Source organism: Myiozetetes cayanensis, unplaced genomic scaffold (assembly GCF_022539395.1).
Source record: "Myiozetetes cayanensis isolate MyiCay16 unplaced genomic scaffold, myiCay2020 scf13, whole genome shotgun sequence".
Lineage (NCBI taxonomy): Eukaryota > Metazoa > Chordata > Aves > Passeriformes > Tyrannidae > Myiozetetes > Myiozetetes cayanensis.
This window is the reverse complement of record NW_026086937.1, coordinates 17895037-17919222: the sequence shown is the minus strand read 5'-3', so window position 1 is coordinate 17919222 and position 24186 is coordinate 17895037. Positions and strand designations below refer to the sequence as shown.

General features: G+C 38.4%; 1 protein-coding gene across 7 annotated transcripts in view; it reads left to right on the top strand.

The window, feature by feature from the left end:
* Positions 1 to 24186, top strand: part of NAALADL2 (N-acetylated alpha-linked acidic dipeptidase like 2) — a 434035-nt gene that overhangs the window by 239127 nt on the left and 170722 nt on the right. For all 7 annotated transcript variants that reach the window (XM_050308259.1, XM_050308262.1, XM_050308258.1 and 4 more), the window contains 2 exons: positions 1458 to 1728; positions 22398 to 22517. In XM_050308259.1, the coding sequence (XP_050164216.1) occupies positions 1458 to 1728; positions 22398 to 22517 (391 nt within the window). The remainder of the gene's footprint in view (positions 1 to 1457; positions 1729 to 22397; positions 22518 to 24186) is intronic.

Here is a 24186-nt window from a genome sequence, read left to right as displayed (position 1 = left end):
CCCTGTCTGCCTTTTTTTTAAGGCTTTTATGTTATCTAGGCAGTAAATCTTGATTTTTTTTAAAGGTCTGTTCAACCACAAGATAGTCTTGTTGAGGTGAAGAAGGGAGTCCTTGTGCTTGACTTCTGTCATAAGCTTTTCTTGGTGGGGTTCTCCCTGGGGTTACTGCAGACCCTTCTGGAAGTAGTGCCGGTACTTCTGGCCAGGAGTATCTCACATGCAGCATCACAGGGGTACCACAGCACTGGTGGGGTTCTCAAATACCTATTGCTTGCTTAAAAAGGCTGTACATTATTCACCCATTTGTTGATGTGTGCAAGACAGCCAGGGTATTTTTTGACGTTCAACTAAGACCTCAAAGCAGCTAAATTTAATTGGCCTTTTTGTGAGGAGATGGTTGAGGACAAGAGTTTCCAGCAGTGTCAGTATCTCTGTGCCTGGAAATCAATACCTCTGAGATCCTTAATCTTCTTTCTCAGTCCTGAGAGCTTCATAAAAACACACACACACACACACAAAAACCCATCCTCACAAAATTCAGTAAATATTCCATAAGCTTTTTGTGCTGTGTTTGGATCATGCTTTTTATTTGAATAATAATGCATTATTTTGCTGTCCTGCTTTGCTTACATGATTGCTTGCCTACATAAGTAGGGAAAATCTTTGCTGTCCCTTCAGCATACCTGTCCTCTAAAGTTATCATGAGAATAGTTTCAACATCTCGAGTCTTTTGGCATTTGCTGGGGAGGAGGGTGGTCCTTTGGTGCCCTCATCCTGTGGCCCATCTGGCAGCCAGTGTTGAACCCTGATGCAAACCCGGTGATACAAGCCCAGACCAACCTGTCTGAATTCTCAGCTGACCTGTCAGTAGATAATTTACAGGTTTGTCTCTGTGCTTGCCAGGCTGGTCACTCAGGTAATCCTGTAGTGCAGATAGGGAATCTCAGGAGGACATCCTGACAGTGAACACAATATTTGGGGGAACAGCTCCATTCTGCTTAGTAAATTTTCTTTACTTGTTGAATTAAAGCCAAACATATAATTACAACTAATTTTCATTATCGTGCCCTCCCTGAAATTTCAGTGACTTCAGATTGTGTACTTCCTATTTAAAGATTGGTAAATTCATGCTCTGTCAGAAATCTGATCAGTACCAGATACATGAAATTCAAAACAGCTACGTGATGATTTCTGTAGGATCCTTTATTTCAATTGAATGTTTTTCCTATATTTTTTTAAATTTTATTTCTCAAAAAGCAGTTGCTTTTGTCTCGTAATTGGTAAGAAATTATTTGCAAAGGAATGAAGGGTGGTTGGGGTTTTTTTTGCACATTTGATGATAGATTATGAATAAAATTATGTGCTGATGCCTGCTAAGGTACAAATGTTTTGGTGGGAAAGAAACTAAACCTGTGTTTACTTGTGTGTTGTTTTGTTTTGTTTTTTGTTTTTTCCAGGGATTTGTTACAGTTCCCTAGGGAAGATGATGTAGACATTGCAATGAAAATTCTGGTTCAGTGGCGTTCCCGAGGCCTGGAAGACGTCCGGCTGGTGAATTACTCTGTTCTACTTGACCTGCCAGGCTCTTCTTCAAACACAGTAACTCTGAAAAGCAGTGGTGAATGCTTTTATCCCAGTGGTCAACAGTGCAGCAGAGACCCCAAAACACTTCTCAGCCAAGACCTCCTGTACTCGTACGCAGCTTACTCTGCCAAAGGAACTCTCGAGGTAATGTGACCATTTGTCTCTGTCATTTGTGGTGAAATAGAGTTAGAAAACACCAGCTCTTGCTGAACTTGACTGGGAAATGGCACATGGGATCACAGAAGCAAGCATTGATGTAGGAAAAGACCTGTAAGGTCATCAAATCAGTCGTTAACATGGTGAAATGTCCAACCTATTTTAAAATAAGCATATTTGCATAAAATATGTTGTGGTTAATCTAACTTAATCTTACAATCTTAATTCAAATTTATAACCTAGTCAGATCTGAATACTTCATATGATACATATATATAAAAATTATTTTTTTAAGTATCTGTGTTTATAAATCGTCTTGGGTGTAAAACTCTGAAAGCTGTGTCTAGAGCTCCATTTGATTTTGCTGATGTATGAGTGCTACTGGTTTGAGGGATGCTTGTAGGAAGAGCATGTAGGGTGAGGCTTTCTGCACTAAGGCTGGTGGGAATGCTGTGCTAATACCTGGAGCTCCTGAATTATGGTTGTGGTTCTCACATACTTTCTTTTATGACAACTCAGTTGACACATCTGCTCTGTTTCCTCTTGAAAACCCCAATTTGTAGTTTCATTGTACTGTAGCTTTTGTTGGGAAGTTTTGTCAGCGAAAAGATCCTGCCTATTGGGATTTGTTACTTGCCAAGTGAAATAAGATTTTGGATTATCTTGTTTTATCCTGTTTACTGTCTTCACTGTCTGCCTTCCTTTAGATCCTTTCCAAATACATTGGGGGTGCACAAAGGGATCATAATTTCTGTTTGCTTTCCTAGCTGAGATAGTATAAATCTCAATAAATATTTCTGAAATATAAAAATTGCAGTTTCTCTACTAACTGCATTATTGTTGTCTGTCTCCTTTTTACAATATTGTATCTTATTTCAGTGATGTAGGGGGTTTCCATCTTTCCTGCTTTTTGATTTTAAGATGCATGTTTGTTTTCATGACTTAGAACACTATTAGATCATATAGGAACAGATTTTGAATTGCTTTGGGTTTGGAGGAACCTATTCCAAAATAACTTAATACTTTGTGAATATCTTAGAATTTAAAATTATCAATTACTCCATTTCTAACATAAAAAATGCAATTGTCATGTATTTTCCTCTTGCTTGTGAGAATGTCTGCCCATAGAGTTTATTGAGAACATGTGAAATGCTGTGGAACTCTTCTCAAAAAGGGGAAAGCTGCACGATGCTAACTAAGCCATTTTATAGACTATTAATCTAATTTTGAATTTTGGACTGTAGGAAATATGAGGACTGGTAGAAAGTCAGATCCTTAAGTTTCCCATCCTGAGGTCAGCAAGCTTTAGCTTCTTTTTCTTTAAAGGATTGAAGCTTTTTAGTCCTAGAGAGGAGCAGGAATGGAGTTCTTGTTTTCTTGTTCTTCTCTGGGGGAAAATCTTCTCTCCATCTCCTGTTTTTGTGTACTGAACATGCCTGCTTTCCATACTGAGTCTTGTGAGCCCCTGTTGTGGGGCTCTGTCCACTTCAAAGGTTGCTGTTAAGAAGAGAAATTAAGTAAGCAAGAGGAGATCCTAACCTGCATGATGTATGCTTTAACTTCTCCATGGGAAAATAAAAAGGACTAATGAATGGGTTTTCCTTCTCATATCACTTAAAAACTCTATATTCAATATTATTTTCTCATTGTAACTTAATAAGAGTAACTATAATGAGATAAAAGTACAGTTGTGACCTTTAAGGTTTTATTTCATAAAAATCTATGTGTTGCTAACCAATTCATCAGATTAAAGGAAATCTAGTGTTCCAGGAAAAATCCCTGATTTTATTCCCAGCAGCACATGCACCACCTTCCATTATGTTGCAGGGCAGTTTTCTCTCTGAGTTCAGCAGAAATGAGGACCACACACACTGTGCTAATCACAAGGGTTGGACCTTGGCTTTGGCGAAACTCCAGACTTGTTCTTGAGCCAAAGAATGACTCTCTGTGCACAGTTCTGCAGTCAGTTCTTTGAGACACCTTAGCGCCCTTAGAAAACTCGAGATTGTTTTTTTTATTCTTCAAAAAGCCTATCCAAAACGTCCTGAGTTCTCGAGTTTTGCCTAAAAGGGAAATTTCCATGTTTGTTTAGGGTACAGATGAGTTGGTAGTGATCTAAACATCCTGACTTTCAATCCTACACACTAATCTCTACTATTTAAACTAATGGCAGTAGAAAAACTTTAAATGAGAAGTAGGAGGTGGTGGCTGTTGATGGGTTCAGCCATCAACTGCTTGCAGTGGAAATACAAGTCACATATTTTGAATGCCCTGCAGTGGGTTGTGACTGTGAAATCATGAGGGTTTTCCTGTGAAAAGGTATTTTTGTAACAGCTACTCATAATCTGAATAATTTTCTTTCAAATGTGACACATCCTTAGCAGAAAATTCCTATTGTGTGTCACCTAATCAGGTTGAATTGCTAATTCTTCTTCAGTGCTGCTGCTTCATTGTATCTCATTTTGCCTATTTGGTTTGCTAGAAGTTCAAGCAAATAAAACCATTAAGATATTGCAGTCTGGCTACCAGCACAGCTACAGCTCTACCTTCATGTTGACAAGGTTATTTGTAGAACAGCAAGACTCATTTTCTTTGACCACCTGTCATGTCCATTCATCATACAGCCATTGTATATGAGCCATCCAATTTGTGCTTTCTGGTAACAGTCTAAACAGCATTTGTGAGTAAAAATGTGAGCATTTGTGATCTGAAATCTACTTCAAAAACCTACTTAGTGCCATTGTGATGGATGGTGCACTTTACTGCTTCTCTATATTTCATCGGGCTGTGAAAAGGTGACACTGTTTACCCATCATGGTGACAGGCAGGGCAGCTTACACTTCTGGAGAGGGCTGTCTAGTCAGTTTTGAAATAGATATTGCAGCAGTTATGTAAATAATATATCGTAGGCTAGGTCAGTCTAAGGGAAGAATGGCATACGTGAAATATATTTTTATTAAAACTTAAATATCAGCCACCTTTTATAGAGTTCAAGCCTTTTGTCTGCTTGATGAAAACAGGAAAGCTGTTCTGGCCAACAGAGTGCACATATAAATGGAAATTACATTGCATCAAATTTATGCATTAAAGCAAAATGCATTGTCAAATGGTATCTAGCCAGTCTGAGGGTAGTGTGGTGAATCCCAATGTGCTGCTCCCTGCCTCCTCAGTGTGTGGTGATCCAGGAGCTGTGGCTGTGTGTGCTGTCACTGGTGCAGTGGTGGAGGGAGGAGCTGGGGAACCATCAGTGAGAGGTGATGAGAGCAGGGGTGTGAACCCCCAGAGATCTGGTGTCTCTGTTCAGCACCCAGCTGGTAAGTGGTGTCAAGGTCAGCTCACCTGTAGCCCATCTGCTGACACAAGGGGTGGTGGTCCCAGAGTGCAGTGAAGGGTAAAGAAGGGTATGTTTTGGCTGGCAGTGCAGCAGGAGGCTGGGTGGTACTTGGGGCACCTGGTTTAAATCCAGCCCACAGAGTGCAGCCAACTGCAGGATGAAACCTGTTCAGTTTTGGTGTTCAATGTTTGTCTGCTCTGTCGCCTGTTTTTTTAGCAGCTGTAGAGACAATCCTAGCAGATGTTGGTGTGTTAGGACAGCATTCAAGGACAGACTAATTAAAGCAAAATGAATATTGTGTTTGGTTTGTATTCTCACATTTTATGAAATTATGTTTATGTGATCTGAAGTTTTTCTAGACTTCCTTTCACCTTAAATTTATTCACTCTTTTTTTGTGGAATTGTTAAGGAACTTTTGACAATCCTAAGTCTGCTTTAATACTTTAGACTCAGATATTTAGTGTCCTCTGTTATATGGCATAATCTCATACTGCACTACACTGCCTCTTACTGGAGTAACTGCTGAATGAACCAAATTGGTTCCTCTGCTGCTTCTCTGTCCTTTCTTTTTGTTTATTTCCTCATGGGTGCTTTCAGCAAGCCCAGCAAAACATCTCTTTTCTTTCCTGGACCTCATGCACTGAAAGGACTATGTTGGTTCAGGAACCAGAAGAGGATGCAAGAAAAGTACAAGTACTGGCATGTTCTTGAAATGGAAATGCATATGCAGGCAGGGCTTTGATGGCTTCATGGACAGAACTGAATCGTGTCCATCTCTGATGCAGTTCTTCCAATACCCAGCTATGTCTCTTTAGTACTTTGACCTCTGCTCTTCCCCTGTTTCCCTGCTTGGACTTCACAGCTGTGTCACCTCCCTTCCGTGCCATCATCCATGTTCCCTGTTTCTACCAACTTCTCTGTTTGCAGTGTCTGATGCGAGGCATTTCTACTCCCAACTCAGCCAGTGGTATCTTGGATTAGTTTTGAAGGGGTGTCAGGGAGCAGACAAGTGAGAATTCTGATTGCTTCCCTCTATCTACGACATGCAGAAGAGATTCTCTGCATCTGCTGATCGCGTAGCAGCCTGCTCCGGTTCATTTGTTTTGGTGACATTTTCTCAGCTAGATGAGAACCCACCACAGAGATTAATGCAACCTGAAGCAATATGGGAAGTACAAGCCCATCTGTTAAGCTCACTCAGTGATCTTCCCACCATTCTTCAATCTTGGCAAGTTGGAATAAGGGAAGCAGGGCTCAGATTGCTGTCAGATCTTCTTTCGCAAGGAGAGGGTCTTGGTCACTTCTTACCAGATACACCCTCTTCCTATGGCTGTGTTGAGAGATGTCTCTTTCTCCTCATGCACCCCCTTCTTTCTCAGGTCCATCACTCTGCAGGAAGATGGAAGTCTTCCTCTCCTCTACCTCCTGTTCCTCTAACCTCTCCTGCTGCGTCCAGGCTCCCCACTCGTGTGTCCCACAGTCCCTTCCCCTCCATGCCCAGGTTCCCAGTGCTGCAGCCCTGTTTCCTGGCAGTCCTGTCAGCTCTCTGTATTTCCAGCTCTGCACCAAAATGTCTGGAGTTCCTCTGGAGGGGACAGTGCATCGGGAAGTCCTTGACCCAACAGCTTGCTTTCATTTGTTTCGGTTTCCTTGTGCTGGAAATGTGATTAGTGCGCCCTTATTATCTTTTATCTCCCCTCCAGCTAATCAGTGGTAATTTTCTTAACAATATTTCCGAATTAAGATTGGTGTCAGCGGGTTGGTTTTAGAAAATTTTAAAAATCTTCCCAGGTTATTTTTATCCCCAGGCAGAATTTCCAAATGAGCCTTCTGCAGCATGCTCACTTGCACATCTTGAATTCCAAAGGCAGAGAGTGCGGATAATTGAGATTAAATAATCACAGCATCTCTCCCTAAGTCTTTCAGTCATTTTTGATGGCACATTGGTGCAAAATATCAAGCTAGAGGGAATCTTGATACATTTGTGCATTTAATTCTTTTAGGCACGCCAAATTTAGTTCATTATTGTCTTTATTAACATTTTTAAAGATTTTTTTCTCCAAAGAGACATGCAGTAGCTAAAATGAATCCCTAGCAACTGAAATCAGTTTGCAGATGGTTAGGGCTATAGGTTGAATTACACATACACACAAATGAGAAGAATCATGTGATTTTTTGGTAACATTTAGATGTTTTAGAGGAGCTTTATTTATCTTTTATTTATAGAAGAGTTTCTCAGGAGCTTCTTCCACAAATAATCATAATTTAGACCACTGCTCTGCATACCAAGTAGGCACAGCAAATTTTCAAGACAATCTCACTAAGAATATGTATTTTAGAATAGACTTGACCTTTAAACAGAAAACAACATTCAACATTAACTACAGCATAGCTGCCACTCTGTTATAATTACATATAGAAAGCTGTGAAATGCAATGTGAAGGTTATATAATTTAAAATTGCAGGCAAGGGCTCCGAAAACAATCATTGAAGAGATGTCCTGCAGAAGATCCTGTCAGTTTTCTGGCATATTTCACATAACCGTGAATAAATAAAGTTGTACAGTTCCCTAAAAATAATAGTAGTTCATCATGCACAAAGGCCTCGATTAATATTGCTGGAAGATTTTTGTGTCATTGAAGGGCAGGGTTTCAGACACGCAAATGCTGCTGCTGCAAAGCCTTTTGCTGTTTTATACTTGTGAGTCAATACTGTACTTACTTTTTTACTAATAAAGAGTTAGTGATGACATTTTATTAATAATGTCATCAATAATAAATGAGATTTTTTTAAATGATAAAAAAGCAAAAGGTGAAAAGGTGAGGCATCTTGATATCTCAAGACATAACAGATCACTGAGCACTTCCATGCCATTGCACAGAATCAGCTGAAGGCATTTCTCAGTAAGGCCTCTGCACAACATTTGAGGGGAAGCAATGTTGAACCATAAACATTATTTATATTCCAATTACATGGTAAAAAACTAAAGGGTGCAAACCCCGAGGACTTGAGAAGTGTATTTGGTGCTTAATTTAGGTTTTAGTGCACGCAAAGTTCATCTTGAAATAAACGAGAATGACATCATTTTTAACAGAGATAAATGTTGCCTGTTACTAGTCACTGTGAGAGAATACAAGTGGAAGTAACTTCTGCAAAGGCATGGATCTCTGAGGAATAATTTTATTTTTAATTATCTTATTGTACAATTAGACCCACTGAGTTACCATCTCCTCTGCAGTTCATTGGGTATCTGGGTTGGTACCTACCCAGTCAGGGTTTTCTCACACTGGCTCTTTGATGATGGTGTTTGGTTCAAACCTGAATACAAATGTTCTCCAAGTCAAGGGGAAATCTTCCTGCCCCATCACAAGGCACATTTTGCTTAGGCAGTGTCATCTTCTCTCTCCTTGTAATTTCTTCTGCATCTTCTTTGTAAATATGGACCTACTAATAACATACCTGTGGTTTTTTCTGTTTAATTTCGCAAGGCAATATTCTCCTCAGAGGAGGAATTCCAAATAAAACGCTTCTTCTGCTGTGAGCTGTTTGGACTGGGTTTTGGGGATCTTTTCTTTTGAATTTCTTCAGTATTCTGAGGGTTTCAAACTGCCTTGAAGGAATCTTGCTTGCACTGAAAAAAAGCAAAAAATTTTGTTCAGCAGAGGGACTATAAAACAAATACCAGCTTTTAAAAAAATTGCCAGGATGAGAAAAACATAGCAAGAAACACCTGCAACTGACAGGAGAACAGTAACAAAATATTTTTGCATTTATATAATACTTAATCCTTGTCCCTAAAACTACTTACATAACTTTATTGTTTAAAAGAATATAGTTTCATACATTAACAATAAAGAAGTGCTTAAAATGCTACTCAGTTCTGTGGTAGTTATGAGTGACTGTAAGATAAAACATTGATTAAAATGTTCCTGGTTTTCATTTTTTTAGTTTATTTTTGAGGAAGAAAAGCAAGTCCTAAAAGCTTTTAAGGAACATGAGCAATACAAAAGCATTTGTAGTTGAAGGCAGATTACATTTTACTGTGAATATACATCCTGTATCTGGGAGCATGGGCAGAGGTTTCTGACCCTGGCAGTCTCAGGCATCAAAAAGCAACAAATCACTCTCCTTACACACTGCACTTGATTATTTTGGAAAATAGATAAAAAGTCTAAATAATGGTTGTGCCACTTGAATTAAAGCTGGCAGCTGAAAAGAATCAGCAGGAACCATTTTAATCTCTGATGCAGCATGATAAATCTTACCAGTTGAAACCTTAGCAATGTGTTTTATCTTAGGAGTTATCTCTGCCTACCAGTATAACTTCTGCAGTCAGTATTGGACAACATTTTGTCAAAATCCTTAAAGTTTATTTCTTTTAATATAATAATATCAACTTATTGGATGCTTTTCTGTGTAAGTCTCTTTTTGTCTTGTTAAAATCTTGTTTAATGTTTTGAAATGGAAGTAACACTGAAAATCCAAAACAAGGCTGAAGATTTCCTATCTCTGTGTTAGGCTGTGGTGATGTGAAGTCCAAATATAGTCTTCAATGATGAGCAGTTGAAAGAGTCGAGGAAAGTTCTTGCTAAAAAAAAAAAAAAAAAAGAAAAAAGAATAAGCTTACTCTATGTTTAAATGTAATCTAAACTGTTTAAGGATAAAGCTGCAATTTTAAGAATAATTTGGTGAGGACTGCAGCTTGTCTGACTTCTTTGTTGAAGATTTCTGGTATAAAAGAGCAAAGTATGTGCCTCTCCAGGGACTGCTTTGAGGAATGCTCTAAACTTGGACACAACCTTAGTAATAAGAAAGACCAAAAAATGAAGACGACCTCTCTCAGAGCAGAAACCCTTTGAATCAAATGTCTTTTGAAACCTTTCAGAGTGGGATGAAAAAAATGTGGTGCTGTGATATAGCTCATTGAAAAATATATATAAGAACTGAATTCTTAAAACCGTAAAAAAGAATAGAAAGCTAAAAAAAGAGATCCAGATTCTGACCATTGGCAAGTCTTAAGTTTGGTATCCAGGTGCTGCTGGCAGAAGTGCATTGTCTGTGTATATGATCTACCAGAATGCCAGAGCCTGTTCACTGACTGGACTAAAATGTCCTGAGAAGAAACCTTTGTTTAGAAATTCCCTTTTAAGCTGGTTGGAAATACAACACTTCTGACTCCACCTACCAGTTGCAATCCCAGGAGAGAGATATCCTCTTAGAAATAATAAAAAAAAAAAAACCAAAAAACCAACAGCAAACACTGAAAAACATCAGTGCAAACTAAATAAAGCTGAAAATACACTGATCTTCCCTTTTCCTAGGTTTAGGCATTCCTAGTTTTATTTCAGTCTGATATGCTGTCTCTTCCACTAAATATAAATAAATCTCATGTCTAACCTCATGTAATGAATATTAGTTACTGTGTTTATCTCACTCATTAAGAGGGCCTTAATGTGAATTAATTGTGAGCTATATCAGTTCTGTTCTCATAATTATTTCTGGTGTTCCTCTGCTCTGCAGTTCAAAGAGAAGGTCACTAATCAATCAGCAGCTTGTGACTGGCCCAAGAGTAGGTGTGCGTGAGAAAGAAGATACTTGAAGGAATTTATCTTCCTTCCACTGAATTATGTTACCATATAGAGTTAGTCTTGTCTCCTGAAAGATTCACTGCTTCACACTGGTGTCTTCAAGGGGCAGACAGAGGTGAATAAGGATGTAGAGGAGGTCTGGCAATGGTTTCAACTGTGAGAGAGCAAAGCTGCTTAAATATGCAGGAGAGCTCCTGCTGTGTTGTCATCCAGAAGGCAAGTTTCTCTTACTGCAGGTCAATTATTGCCAGGCACGATCTTTACTTGGAGAATATTTTAGAGAATGAGTTAGTATGAAAAGCTAGAAATTATATTGCTGGCAAAAGAATTACTGCATCAGTTTGCTAACAAAAAATTTTATTAAAAATTTTTCTATTTTTGTCCATGTTGCCCTTTTAGCTATAAACCCCTTACGTCTTAAGGCTGAAGGAAAATATTACAATTGTGTAATGTCAAAAACTAAAATCTAGAATGACAAATTGTATTAGTATGGACAGTGTTAAGCTCAGGATCCAATGACTAATACTGACTCTTTGAGTTGAGATCTTCCCTGATGATTTTATTGCTGTTGTCTTAAAGCCTGTGGGGTTACTCTCCCTGAAATAAACTTTCATAATTGTTCAATTTTCTCTGCAGACAGTGAAGATAATTTGTTTACAATACATAGTGTTTGTAAAGTAGGTACCAAAAACGTAATGGCTAAAGAAGAAATGAGGAGGAAGCCTTTTCAGTAGATGTTGCAACTAGTGATAGTTTTTAGTGATGAGCATTGTATGTTCTTTGTCTCATCTATTGAATTTATTCACTTGTATTCATTAAAATTCAGGTAACACATCATTTGATTTCAGAAGAGGGTCTGTTGGGGAAATGTGTGGTTGAGTCATAATTTATGGGAGCACATACTGAGCTCCCTGTTTCTGGTTTCCTTTTGTTGTTTGTTCAGCAGTTGGGGCAGGAGGGATTGTAAAAGGTGAAGAGGAGGAATTGAGCACAGATTTCTGTAGTAACTGATAGTTCTCTAACAATGTCCTAACTGTTTTTATTGAAAATTGTGCCATCAAGTATTATTACTACAATCATACTGAACATTTCTGTACTGCTGTGAAAGAGGCTGACCTGAATTCCAGGCTATGTGGAAGATGAGGGAAGCCTGTCCAGATCCAGCTCTGGATGGACTGCACTAATGGCAAAGTTTTTGCATTAAACAGTAAAATCTATTACATGATGGCAGGTCAGGAGGCTGCTTCTTCTCACCAAGTCATCCAGAGTCTCATCAGATGTTTCCGTATATTTTAGATAATGTGAAAATTTTTCCAGCTTTTCTTCTGTGATGCAGTTTAACAGGATGTCACTGTATAAGGTGAAGGGTCTACTGGGACCCTTTCTAAAAAGAATCAGGTTCTGTCCTTTGCGTGGGATTTCCTTTTTTCCTCCAGGATTTTCCATCCCTGCTGAGAGCACAGGAACCAACTTCACATATTCTCTGTGGTGCTTCTGCCCACTTTTAGAGATGAATGCTCAAAATGTCTGTGTGAAATCTGGCACAGTTCAGGAAAACCTTCACCTAACCTTTGGAAATACTTAGGATAAAGCTGAGCTACTAATTTTGCTATAGCAAGGATACCTGGCAGGGACCTATCCTGAACTTCCATTTGACCCTTGCTATTAATTAATAAAACATTTTATAAATGAAGGTTAGCTGTTTCTGAAACAAAAGCTAAAAGATGCTGCCGTATAGAACCTTTAGAACTTAAACAATACAGACTACGGTTTCACATTAAATGACCAAATGACTATTCCAAAATATTGAGTGTACTTTTAAAGGCAAGATTTGAAAGCCTGAAACAGAAAAGAACTTTGTTTTCTTCCTGGTACGATTTCATTACCGATGAGACCTGAAGCACGCACTCTGTGTCTCTTGTAAGAAAAGTCTGCTTCCAAAATGTTAGATGGCTGAAAATCAGAAATATATACTTGTTTAATCACATAGAGCTGAGCTGTTCTTAGGTATGACCAAATATATATATATATATATATATATAATCCTGGTCAATCATTTGGGCTACTTGAATTTGCTGTCAGTCAAGCATATTCCCTGTTTTCACTGGAGTCCTTTTCTGTCCTCTGAATATATTTGTAATTTTAGAACAAATTTTCCCCTGTCCTTTTGCTGCAGGTGTAATTTAGAGACCTATAAATCTGTGCAATGAGTCAAAACAACAGAATTCACATGAGATGGGAAAGATGTCATTTTCCTTTTCACAACTGTATATTTGCTTCTGCAGGTTTGCTCAAATGCTGCTTTAACACTCAGATTTGTGTTTGAAACATTACATGCTTGGGCATCTCTCTGATTATCTTCAAGTACATGATGTTTGGCCAAGTCAAGGGCTATAAGTGCTTTATAAAAGACCATTTATTATAATCTAGAAAATAGAGTTCTCCCCGAGATTTCTGAAAGTTCAAGTGTTCTCTTGATGCAGTGGATGACCTCCTCTTGTACATATGAATGATTATTTTCTTCTTTGAGGTAGATGTCTATTTTATCATTACGTATCCATGTATTGGCAGCAACAACATATGTTTTGTGTGTTTGCATAGCAAGTGTGCATAGAAATCCAGCTAGCCTGGCTAGTTCAGTTCACTGTGCATGTGCTGCTATGAGAGTTGATTTGGAAATGGGCTTCTCACCCTACTAAAATTGCACTGTTTCAGGATGTGTTGCCATGGTTTAACCCCAGGCAGCAGCCAAGCCCCACAGAGCCCCTCACTCTCCCACCCACAGAATCGGGGAGAGAACTGGGAGGGTAAAGGCTGGAAAACTCATGGGTTGAGATAAAGACAGTTTAGGGAAAGCAAAACAAGGAATTCATTCACTGGTTCCCGTGGACAGGCAGGTCTTCAGACACCTCCTGGAGACCAGGGCACCATCACACATGACGGTGACGAGAAGACAAACACCATCACTCCAAATGTCCCCTTTCTTCCTCCTGCTTCCCCCCACTTTATATACTGAGCATGATGTCATATGGTCTGGAATATTCCTTTGGTCAGTTTGGATCACCTGTCCTGCCTGTGTCTCCTCCCAGCCTCCCATGCACCCCCAGCCCCCTCCCCAGTGTGGCAGAATGGAAAGCAGGAAAGGCCTTGCCTTGTATAAGCCCTGCTCAGCAAAAATATCTCCATATGATTAACCCTGAGTTCAGCACAAATCCAAAACACAGCCCCATAGCAGCCACTGTGAAGAAAATTAACTCTACCCCAGCCAAAACCAGTACAGTTCTAAATCACAAATTCTGAATTGGAAACCTGAAAGAGGTAAGGCTCTTTTCTAGATATTTTTGTTTTGACACAAAAACTGACTCTAAATATGAAACAGTTGAAACATCTGTCTCTGGAAATTTAAAATACAAATGTGTTTTATGTTAGTTATGAGATTAAATATTTCAATTTTACTTAGATTCTTACTTAGATTTCGTTCCAGTAGACCCACATTCTGTCTGTGATGGTGTTTGCATTCACAGGACATTGTTCATTTCCCAGGACGTGACTTTACTTCTCTGGTGTAGGTATAACCTCATGTTTCAGTGTTGTTCACCCTGAGCCTCTGAGCAGATGGAGAGGAGCTCTCCCAGTTCAGTTTGGTGCCTCTCCTGCACAGCTGAGATGGATCCATCCCTGCCAGAGCTGTTTGAATATAAAGTGCTTCGAGGCACCTTCTGTAAAGTTCAAGCTTTTTCTCTAAAGGCTTAATGCTTGTAGCTATTACAGGAGGGAATGTCTGGTTTTAGTTCAGTGTATGATATAAAGGCCGTTGAAGGAGGACACTCTGCAGCCTCTGGATGTTTTTCATTTATTCTCTACGTTTCAGAGAAGCCAATGAAACCTCCACCACACGGCAGCCCAGCCTTGAGAATGTATTGAATTGAGATGTAATGAGACTGGACCTAAAACCCTTTCACTGAAAATTTTAAAGCTGAGTTGAAATCACACCATTATAATTTACTGTGTACATATGTAGCTTATGATCTGTTTTTTAAGATCCCACATCACAGCTGAGTAATTTCTGTTTTGTTTAGTTTACCCTTAGTCTTTGTGATTTGTAAATGTATATTTGCATGAATAATTACCTCTAAATAAACTAAACCAAGGAGGCTGGCAAATACAGATTACTGTTTTTTCTTAGAAAAGTATGATCAATGTGACTTTATGCTTTAGGGACTAATGGTACTAAATAGCTTTGCAGTTAACTCTTACAAAGAGGAGGATATAAATAATATTAAACACAAATAAGAAAGAATCATTAAAAATTTAAATTATATCACTAGCGAAGTGACAATCAGCACTGCTTAATGAAAGTTTGAAATAATAAAATTTCTGGTAGTATTTTAGGCATCCACTGATCTTGTGTCTTTTAACGTTTTATAACAAAAATCAGTGTTCTTAGAGATTTTAAAATAAATAAATATCAGTGTAATGTGACTGAAAAAACCAATATTTTATTTCAGAAACTTGGAGAGCTAGATCTATGTTTATATATAGTTAGAAAAGATGACAAAATATGTATTTGTTGTTTGGATATCTTGCTGGATATCCTGAATTAAGAAGTTGCATTCAAGTATTAGTTTTTCCTTTTGGGAATGTGATTTGGGACAGAGGAGGGGAGTATGAAAGAATTAAAAGAAGGAAAAATAAAGTTGAAAATAGATATATAGAGAGGAATCTCTAGGATGAGCTTGATCAACAGGGACCTGAGCTGTGTCAGCTCAGATTTATATGGGGCTTTGTAACCATAAAACACAGAAGAAGTTCTTTTCTGTAGGCTATAAAAAGGCTTCGATCTTGATTCAGTCTCCCTTGGAGTTGGTAGGAAAAAAAACCCTGCAGTAAACTGTAAAAAGCAAACAAGCAAACAAATTTAACCTCACTGTCGTTCTGAAAGTGATCCTGGAACAGCAAAAGCAACCTGTTGGAGAAACTTCAGGCGAGCCCTGTCTGGGATTGAGATGTGTGATCTGGACAGGTAGGATGAGGGGCAAGAGTGAGCATGAAATGTCTGCAAGACCAAACTCCATCAAACTCAGGTTAAGGAACAGCTCTTTTTTTTCTCCTCTTTTAGTTTAAATTACAGTTTTAGCTGCCTTTATAATGCAGTGTGCAATTTTATATAATAAAAACCTAGACACAAAGAACCCTTTTTGACAGTAAGCTGACGCTGTGACTCATACTGAATTACTCTAGAATTTTATTGTAGGAGAAGGAGTATGGAGGCAAAAAAAGAAAACCTCTATATAGAGTAAGGTGCTAACAACCATGAAGAAAAATGTTATGAATCTGTTTGAAGAGCAGTGCTTGAAGGAACAATTCACTAGTTACTTAATGTCTAGATAGTTCTCTGAAGACCCTCCACACGTCTTGCTCTGTGGAGCAGTAGAAGTTCTCTGATTTAAATCTGCGCAGACACTGTTGGTCAGAGGCATCTTGTAGTATTGGAACAGAGCAAAATCAGCTTCAGTTAATCCAGATACGTAATTATTTGCTTTTTTGGGCTCAGACAGCGTGTTCAAATTCAAATTGCACAAATAATCTCTTCTTGGCGTGCCTGACACGGTTCCCTGGATTTGTATTAGGTTATTATTTTTCAAGGCATGAGATTATTTTTCTCCTTCCAGTTTTCTAATAAGACATGAAAAGGAGCTCAAGGATAGAGAATCCTGTGATACTGGAAATACAGTCTGGATAAGTAGTGTCCAGATTTGGCCAAGAAGGTAGGGGAATTTACTTTCAAATATATAGTTTAGTCATTCATGGCATATCACACTGATGTTTCTGTGTAATAACCCCGAATTACCAACAACATTTCCAAGATGGTTTGGGAATGGCCAAGTGTCATAGCATACACAAAACACTGAAAGTAATATTTGCTAACAGAAGACAGCGCACTTGGATTTTAAGATCTTATATGAGATTTTTCCTAAAGTAAATAGAGTGGAAAGCTCACCAGGGGTTTGCAGAGATGATGTTATTTTGAAATTATAAACTCTGGAGTATGGTGTTTTCATAGAAACTGAGTTCTAAAGAAGCACATTTTTATTATGTAGCAAAAACAACTCTATAAGAAATTACTTTTTCATGTGACAGCCCCCTCCACCCCAACATCTCTCTTCTTAAAAATCAGATATCTGCCACAGATTCTTCCCCGATTTCCTCTATTTTGTGTCATAATTGTTTTATTTTACTAAATATTGAATTACACCCTTGGTTGTACTTTCTCAGATCTTTTCCTCTTCTGACAATGCTGATCCTTGCAACGTAGAGCGGAAAAGAAAGCTTAAATGCACATGCACTTGTCTTCAGTGAGTCCTAACCATGAAGGAACAGAGTGATGGATCCTACTCATATCAAGTGCCACTGCTGTAAAAGAAATCACTGGTGTGGCACGTGATTTTCTCAGTTCAACCTTCAGCACTGTGATTGAACCAGAGACAGTGAGCAGACACCACAGCACACACACACAGATCGCTCCCTGTCCTTTTCCTGGAACCAAATGGAAGGACAAAGTGTGAAAGATAAGTTTGGATATTAACATTCCCCTAGAAATACAGTAAGTATATATAAAAGATGGTTAGGGCTGTTTGTCTCTGCTCAGCAGGACCCTGAGGGAGGCTTGGGTGGTGGCAATCACAGGGAGACAGCTGTGGCTCCCTGATTATCACAGGGATGCTTTTGGTTGGAATGGGAGCAGCAGCTCCCGTCAGAAGGTGTAACAGAGTTTACAGTAACAAAAGATTTGGCATCCTTGGGCACAGCTCCGTTATCTCCCCTTTTCTTTCTTCCTTTTCTCTAATTTTAGAGAACAACTAGTTTTTTATTTGCAGCTTTCTTCACATTCATTGGTGTCCAGCTTTGATCTACAACCAACTTGAGTTTACTTTTATGCTCTGCTGAATGCTGCCTTCAGCCTCAATTTCAGAGCTGTGCAAATAAATTATAGCGAAGTGTTTAATTAAAGTTCGCCTCATGTCCTGATTGCAGAATGCTGCCTTCTCAGATGCAATTTGCAAATATATTTTGGAGTTTTATTTTAGACAGGATGACTAGTTGAAGGTTGTTTAATTGTGATTGATTGTGCATTGGATGTTTCTGCTGCCTTTATTTTGTGGGGAAAAAAAAAAAGAGTAGCTGAGTGTTGAAGGACAAATGAAGGGCATTGACCTGGATGAAAGAAGCCCAAACAGTTGCAGAACTGAGAGTTGATACTTCTAGAATTACATATTTAATATTTAGTTTTCTCAATACTTGGAGTTTTTTTGGGTCATCCATTTCTGAAGCCTTTTGGTGGGTAGGTCAGCACTGTCAGGAATATCATTTTGGCTGTGCTACTGTTGATCAGTGGTTTCCTACCTGCACCTTCCATAGTCCCGACCTCCTAAACAGTTTGTGCAGAAGCTGTTCATTAATATGAGTCAACAGGTTGGTATTGGATAAATATATTCATAAATAGAGATTACTGAACTGTGGCTCTAACAACAGGTAGCATTAAGAGGGAGAAGATTTTTCACCACAGATATTCCTGTGTGCTACTCCTGTTGTTTTTTTTTTCTGCAAAGTTTACACCTTTCAGATTTCTTTGGCATTGATCAGTACTAACCTTAATGTTAGAAATAATAATAGAAGTATTTACTTAGGAGTGGTGCTACCCCAAGCTCCCCAGTTTAAGAGCAGCTCTCTCATCTGCTCTGACTCCATCTGCATTTTGGTGCTTGTGCAAAACATCCCTTCCTGGATGTAGTGGCTTTGAGTTGTGTGGGGGTTATTTTTGTTTAGTTGTTTTTCTTTTGGGTTCTTCCCTTAAACTGTGCCCTACCGTCTGTGCCCCCAGCAAATCAGTCACAATTTGCCTCTTAGCCACTGTGTTGGGTACAGTTGCATAATGCTGTTATTAAATCCCTTTCCTCAGTCAAGAGGATTGATAACAATGTGATAAGACAAACATATTTCTGTTACTATTTTTGATCTATTTAACTTAATTTTTTAATTGCCTCAGCATTTACAAAGAAAGCAAAGTTTAAGAAATATTATCCAGTATCTCCAAGACCCCAGCTGCCACCTGCTCCATACAGTTATTCATGCTTTTCCTTTTCAAAACCTATTTTACTCTTTGTTCTCTGTGACTGTTTTATTCTGTTTCATTTTGAAGCTAAATAGAAGAAATTAGGAAAAAAATCCGTACCTGCCTTGATTGTGGCATTTTCAGAGTGTTCTTCTTTTCTGTTTTGGGGGGATTTTATTAAAATTTTTAAGATAGAATGTTTATGACTCATTGAGCATCATCTTGGGACTTAGAAACTAATAATAAGTCTAACATAAAATAATTACTTTTCCTAAAAATGTTTGTTTTATTACCTGCCCCTACTTCATTTCATGCATGGGGGAATACTACTGAACTCCATAATACACATCACAATTTGTTCCTAAATAGTCATATCTCTCAAACAGATTAGCATGAAACAATTTGAGGAGTAAGTACCTAATTGAGATGGATAAAACAGCTCATTCTTTACCACTTTCCCAGTTTTAGGGTAAGAGGATTTACTGTTGCATACCTAAACCAAGTAGACAAGTGCTCTTTTTCGGCACCTGTTAAAAGGATGAGCTCTCTTTTGTTTTTGAGCAGAATTATCCTTCCACAAGAAAGCAGTTTATCAAATATGGGTAGTTGAGGGCAGGGTGTTTTGCTTTTTAAAAGCTGCTGGTGTGTGTAAAATGAGGATTGTGTCATGTTGTAAGCATGTCTTAAAAAAAAAAAGAAAAGAATAATAGAAAATTTAATTTTAATTCATTTTTAAAGATATTAGGAATGTTGTGACTAAAACAGGCCTTCATGCAACATAAATGGTGTGTCAGTTACTGAGTAGAATATTGAGAAGGTACAGTCTTGGGATTCAATACAATTGTTCACCATTATTCTGAAGACTTATTTTTTCACTATTTTATGTTAGAAGTAAGATGTCCAATGAGTTGAGTCCCAGTCTATTAAACAAAAACAAAACTGACTATTCTGAGCTAGTGTTGCTGTTGTTATTGAGTTGAGCTGTTGCTATTAAGTAGTGCAAACTATTTTGCTTTCTATTAATAATTTTGCTAAAGTATTCCAGTGCAGAAGAAGGGAAGGGGCAGGGGTAATTTTTAAAACTCTTCTCCAAATTTAATGCATACCTCCTAGTTTCTGAGTTATATTGCCAAAATGTTATGACCTTGTTCTAAACTCCTCCAGTAGGTTACTGACTTCACTCGTTGGGATGAGCCATGTGTAGTTTTATTACAGAGAATATTTTATTTCATTTTTGTTTGGTCATTTTAGCTGAAGTTAAAACTGAGATTCACTGTGGAGACTTCCAGCTGCTGGCTACACATGATGTTGCCAGAATGTGATAACCTACCTTGGTAGACATGTGCAGTTTTTACCCACGGTTCCCCAAAAGTTAAAATTAAAAGTCAAAGATTTGTGATGAGAGGAGAATTACTTCAGACTTACAGTGAAATAGAAGTGAGCAAGTACCCCTAAAGTTGGACAGTTACAAGATGTTTACATCATTCTTGTTTTCAGGCAAATGCAGAAGAAAAACTTCGTCTATATTGAGCTTTGACATATCTATCCTTCAAGTGGAAGATGTGTGGTAAAAGCACATGTCACTCTGTTATATTATACCCAGCTGCTCATTCATTATGTAATGACTTCTTCCATGTACTCTCAACGTATGAATGTATTTAATAGCTTTGGCATTGGGGCTTACTTTTGACATTTGGAGCGCAGAACATAGTTTGCAGAGTGTTTGGGGCAGCAGGGAGTCTAGTTTGGTTCTCACATAATTAAAAAATGAGCTGTGCTTTTGCAGGGCCTCTTCTTCTGCCTCTCTCTTGTTGAGCTCTTACGTTGCCTGGGAAAGACCAGTGAGCAGCTCTTGAAGATGCAGTTTGCATCCATAAATTAACTAAGAACATCCAAGGGCAGTTGCTAAATGCATTAATAAGTGTTCACACATGTAGTTTTGTTGTTTACAGAGCGGTGGATAGCACCCTGGAGAAGCAGCTAGTGATGTGCAGAGGAGCAGCACATGAATGTAGATGGGCAGGGATCTCATTACTGTGGCCATACAGGAAAAATATATATTGTATTTCAGCCTGTAGTCACCATTTGAATTTTCTTATTAAATAGTTTTCAAGTTCTTTAGATATCAAAATCCTCATATATTTTAGAAGAAACAGTATGAAGTGGAAGCTTTTCTGTTCTTAAATTTCTGTATTTGGTGTTAAGTCTGATATTTGCTGTTTAAAAGTGTCTTATAACTTGGGCTGACCTTTCCAAATACTTGGTTTATAACAGGACTGATGACATGTTACAGACTTGGAAGCTTGTTATCTTAAAAATTTAGAAGAATACATTTAATAAGACAGGAACCTTGGCAAAATTTTTGTACGGTTTCAGCTTAAATGTTGAGATGCAAACACAGACAAAACATTCAGATGCAGTTTTATAAGGGTAAATACTTTCCTAAAATACCCATGTTCAGGAATCTAGTAAAATTTCACACGTCCTACATATCCAGAACAACTGTTGCTCGAATTTAAACAGTTTGTGTAGAGATACCCAAAATCAGAGCTGTTGCCTCTGCCAATGAATCCATACTTAAGTTACCAAACTCTACTGAAAGCTAAACTTTTCCATCTCATACCTCTCCTCTTATTTTAATTTTTAAAAAGTTATGTAATATCCTCGTGTCTTCTTGTACTTGTGTTTTATATGAACACTGTGGAGGGATTTAGAGGTCCCAGAATGTCCTCAACACTGTCCCGAGAGCTTCATAACACTCTAAAATAGTAATGTACAAGACTGATTATCCTCCTACTTTGTCTTCACCAAAATTTATTGCTATAAGTGTGTGTGAGAAAAATGCCCTTGGTTGTTCTTGAATTACATGTATTTTAAAAAATCCTTGAAAACACGTCTTGAAATATTTTTCCATCCCTGCTACTGCTTGACATTTAATAATAACTTAGAACATTATTATATTTTCTTGCAGTGTCCTAACTGAAGAGCTGAAGATCTCCATGCTCTAAACAATTTCATTTGGAAGTAACTCTAAAGATTAATTTGAAAATATGTGTTAATACCAAAGTTTACACTTTTAGTATTGTTATCTGATTAATGCTTGGATAACTGATGGATTATAAGAAAATACTTCAATAGCTGATGAAGGCTGCTCGGGAATCATATGAGACCACACAAAATTGTGTATGTTTGGTGGAGTTTGTGTTATCTGTGTATTTTCATCAGTGACCAACATAATCACTCATTTCCTGAAATGCTTTACAGGACTGATTCCTTCTAAGAAAATAAACAGAAGTGACTTACAAAATTTTAAATAGATTCCTGTAGCTAATGAGGGCAAATGCTCACCAGAATCAGCATCACTTATGACCACCAGAAAAAGAAAGAAGGGATTTTATCACAGCTGATGGACTGTGAGAGAAAACTGCATAAAATTACCTGTCAGACTGCACTCTCAAGTTCTTTGCTATTACAGGTATTGCTGATGAGAAGTCAGGGTAGGGCAGTTGCAGGACTCTGCTCCTGTGCTTGTACTTAAGCAAACAACTTTGTTTCTGTGCAAGGAGCACCCTCAGTGATGTGTGGTTGTAGGTACAGCCTGAACTTTGTCTTCTCTTTGCAGGCAGAGCTTGTTGATGTGCAGTACGGGACCATGCAAGACCTGATCCGCGTTCAAGCCATTACAAACGTGACCAAAAAAATTGCACTTTTGAAACTCGGACAATCACCTTTGCTTTACAAGGTTAGTCAGAAACTAGTTACATATTAGCTGAATTACTCATTTGTTTGGGGCTTTTTGTGTTTTGTGTTTTGGGTTTTTGTTTGTTTTTGTTTGTTTGTTTGTTTTGTTTTTGTTTGTTTTGGTGGGGTTTTTTTCAGTTCCAAAATACTGAAACAAAGACTTTCCCGTTCTATCCCAGTAAGTCAGGACTTACTGGCATTCACATCCTTCCTTAATACTTATCACTTCGCTCTGCAGTGCCTTTTATGTGTTGCAGTTATTTATTTTGCTGCATATCTTGCAGTGCCTCAGTAGCCTACCATATTTTTCCTGGATGTTCTGTAACCCTTTTGGCAAATCAAGAAATCCCTGAAAGAAATAATAAAGCATGAGGGAACAAAAAAATGGCAACTGATATCAGGAATAGCTGGGATTTGTGTGTCCTAAAAATGTGCGTAGAAAAATGTAATGAAATCTTTTCTTTCTGCATAATTTCACGTAGTACTTGCTTTGGTGGCTGTAGTTTGAGCATACTGTGGGAGAAGGCAGAGCACAGTCTATGCTCACCTGAGCTCAGGCTTCTGTGGGTCTTTCCAGCCCTGCTGGGCTGTGTCCAACATCCAGCACTTGGATGTGCTGCTGCCAGCACTCGGATTGCGAGGTAATCGCCAATAGCATACACTGTGGGAGGACTGGCACTAGTGTTCATTGTAACCTGGTTTCACTGTGGCATTATGCAGCCTTGCTGTGTGGAGAATTTGCCTTTGCCACCATGTTCTTCTTTCCACTCCCTCCTTTCCCCTTCTTTGGTTGAGATTATGTGTGGGGAGGGCTGCACGTGGGTATGTGTGTCCATCTTCTCCTCCAACTCCAGTGCTGGCAGAGAGCACAGAGCAGGAGCTCACTAATCCATTTGCACATTAAACATAATAGACTCAACATATAAACCACATTCAAACTCTAAATGCCCAGTAACTGCCTTCTGCTGCAAATATTTTATAAGCAAAAATGCTGGTTTCACTTTCAGAAAATACACTGGACCGATAAATACTTAAACAATTCATTACCAAATTAACAAATGCAATTTTAAAAGAGCAGTGATTCCAGATCTTGCAATTAAGAGAATCAGGATCTGCCCTGTTGGCCATAGAAAGTACAGTTGGCACTACAACACAGGTTCAGAAAACAACTGCTTACTGTTTTTTCTATAGGAATAAGATTTGTCTCAATAAAAATGCCATTTTCAACTGAGTAGCTTCAGCTGTTTATTTAAATTATTTAGATGCAATTTAATTACGCCCGTGAAAGGTCAGTTGTCATTGCTGGAACTCGGCTGCTGCGCATCGTTTGCACCAATAGATCTGATCCTGCATTTCACCGCTGACAAAAACAATGAAATAGCAATCAGGGCTCATAAAGTAGGAATTTGGTAAAGATGTAAAGTTTACTGTAACAGCACTGTCTCTTGAGATGGATTTTTTTTACCAGTTTTTGTTCCTGTGAGGACGCACTATGTCTGAATTAGGAAACTGTACAGCCTGAAGGAGGAGGGGAAAGCAAGTGGTGCTGAGAACAAGGCACATCTCAGGAGCTTTTTGCATGGGTTGGCTGTAGCCTGGTCCCCAAATATGCGCTATTTGCTGGCTGAGGTGCATCAGCTGCATTTCTGGTGCTCATCTGCTGCTCCAGA